Raw genomic sequence first — 2,570 nt, forward strand, 5'->3', positions numbered from 1 at the left:
ATACCTATATACCTATCTTAGCCTACTTAGAAGAATATTCGCTACAGGATCCTCGGACACGGCACTAAGTTCGAGTGTGTTTCTGCTCGAAACTTTCCGTTGTTTCGTGTCACACGATCACTCTATCACCCTTGCCAGCAATTACCGTGTCTGGCCGGTCCGTAGCCGGCATCGTACGATATCGGGGGCTGGCTGTTTTCGGGGCCCACGCCGTTCTCGCTCTTTCACACTATCTGTCTTGCTCGGCGAGTAGCAAACCGCCAGACCAGACATTATGTCTGGGGGTTACAAGCTCTTGGTCCGCTTGGTGAGTTAGGCTTTTTTTAGCACCGATCTCGGCGGTTGTCTCTCGGCGAGTTACGAGCTACGGTTAGCCGGCACTTGGCCGGGAAGCGAGGGCAGTGGAATTCGAACGTGAAGATTCACACGAGATGGTGTGATTATTTTCTGACCCGAAACCTGTCGCCGAGGGGAAACAACGTGGATCCCGCGAAGTGGACCGTGGGTCATTGCGAAAATGAAATATGACGGTACCTGGATGCAGAAAGATGTTATCAGGTTTTTGGGACTGGGTAGGACCGTCGACGGTTCGGACGCATTTGACATCTGAATAGACAAACAAACTTGCTTGGCAAAAATAACCTCACTTTTCAGCGGTGTCACTCGTAAGTCACTATTTAGTTGCCTCGGCGACAGCGGCGGCGTACTTGATCGGTCGTTAGCGCTTTGAAGCTTACCTCATTTTGGTAGAGCTAAAATAAAAACACTTTGCACGGCCGACGGCGATGACCACACCGCGTTGGACTGTGGCCAAATTAAGCCCGCGGGCGTGCGTAGTTTGTTTTGGTCGCGGTCGACGGGCTCGGGTTGTTTTCGTTTGCCACCGTGGCCGGGTCCATTGCAAACCGCGGGATTGATAAACTTCTCCCGGTGCTCTCCCCGCAGTGTACTGCGTGCCAACGGTGGCCGTTACCGAGGCCGACGACGAGAACGATTCGGAGTGGGACGAGGACGAGGAGTCATCGGAGGCGGACGACGACGGGCGTGTTTACAAGAATCCCAGGAATTCACCTTCGACCGAGTGCCCGCGGGACGAGGAGCAAGCGACGCTGCTGGTGAGTTTTCTGTCGGCCTTTTTCCTGTTTTTCTTCGACCCGTCCGTATCTAATCGGTGTCCGTGGTCGTCGTCGTCGTCGCCACCCGTAGGGCCAGAAGTGTCTGCGCAAGTGTTCGTCGGACGAGGACTGCAAGAGCAAAAAGAAGAAATGTCTGTGCGACGGGGCCTGCGGAATGTCGTGCATCAAGCCGGATCGCGAGTGTCCCGATCTACCGCAACCGAGCCTCGGCTCGGTGACGCTGTCCGGGAAGCACTTTGGATCGCGGGCCACCTACAGCTGCCCGCACGGGTATCACGTCGTTGGACTGCAGAGCCGACTCTGCCAGGCGGATGGCAGCTGGGCCGGTAGTGAGCCGGTTTGCAAGCAGAACAGTAAGAACTGGCCCGCCCTTTTGGGCGTTTCGTTGACCCTTGGAGCCACTAACGTATTCTCCCGTTTCTCAGTTTACTGTCTGGAGCCACCGACCATCGAGCACGCGAGACACTCGGCCCTTCCGGAGCAGGCTACGTTTGACCTCGACTCGACGGTCCAGTACCACTGTCACACCGGATACGCCACGGCCGGCTTTCCGCGGGCCAAGTGTTTGGCCGTCGACGGACAGGCTAGCTGGTACGGACCGGATATATCCTGCGAACGTGAGTATCTTAGCGCCATATGTGTCGATTAAGAATGCAAATTAATGAACCCTCCCCGTATGTTTGTAGCCCGTTCTTGTGGCCAGCCACCGGATCCTGCGCACGGCTGGCACGCCGGCGAGAGCTACACCTTCGGTGGCAAGGTTACCTATCATTGCGGCGAAGGATACGAGCTGGTTGGGCGCGCCGAACGCTACTGCCAAGCGGACGGATCGTGGACCCCGAAGGAGCTGCCGACCTGTGTTCGTAAGTAGTCTCTCTCTCTAACGTTTGCTCAAGTGCTTCTAGGTTTGTTCGCTTTAATAGTCCGTGGGAGCTTCAGCTTCCGTCGTTTAGCTTTCGCTCTTGGGGAAGCGATTTCCTGCGCTGTTTGCATTTCGGTACTCGTACCATTGTACAGTTGTTTTAACTCCTTACTCCACTCTTCGTTTTACACTCTACCCTGGAAAACCAAGCTCAACCGGCCGCTGAGTAGATGCGTAGATCAGTGTGTAAGCCCGAGGTACTTCACCGAAAGGAGCACTGTGCACTGTGTACCAGCGTGAATCACTCTTGTAAGCATTTGCCACCTAGGACGGAGGCTTCCTTTACGGATCGATCGAATACTATCCGCTATGATGTACTCGAAGCCATCTGCACCTGATAATTAACCTAAAGTAACACGCATAGAGTTGTAGAGACAGGACCATCCAGGACCCCCGCTAGTATAAGGAGTAACCCCAAGTAAGGATAGCAGAGCCATAGAGACCATAAACTTCGCGCAGGTTAGATTGCCCGCAGGGGTTGGTCAAGGCGCGGACCAGTATCGTAGGACCAT

The 2,570-nt window shown here is 54.8% G+C and overlaps 1 protein-coding gene across 1 annotated transcript; it reads left to right on the top strand.

Annotated features, from left to right (window-relative positions):
- Window positions 1-945: 945 nt before the first annotated feature.
- LOC128276902 (protein lev-9-like) lies at window positions 946-2,516 on the top strand (the record flags this gene model as incomplete). The annotated part of the gene is made up of 5 exons (XM_053015362.1): window positions 946-1,115; window positions 1,207-1,489; window positions 1,562-1,753; window positions 1,823-1,999; window positions 2,209-2,516. Coding segments are annotated over 5 exons (842 nt in total), but the record flags the coding sequence as incomplete, so codon positions are not given.
- Window positions 2,517-2,570: the final 54 nt, after the last annotated feature.

Source organism: Anopheles cruzii, unplaced genomic scaffold (genome assembly GCF_943734635.1).
Source record: "Anopheles cruzii unplaced genomic scaffold, idAnoCruzAS_RS32_06 scaffold03005_ctg1, whole genome shotgun sequence".
Classification (NCBI taxonomy): Eukaryota; Metazoa; Arthropoda; class Insecta; order Diptera; family Culicidae; genus Anopheles; species Anopheles cruzii.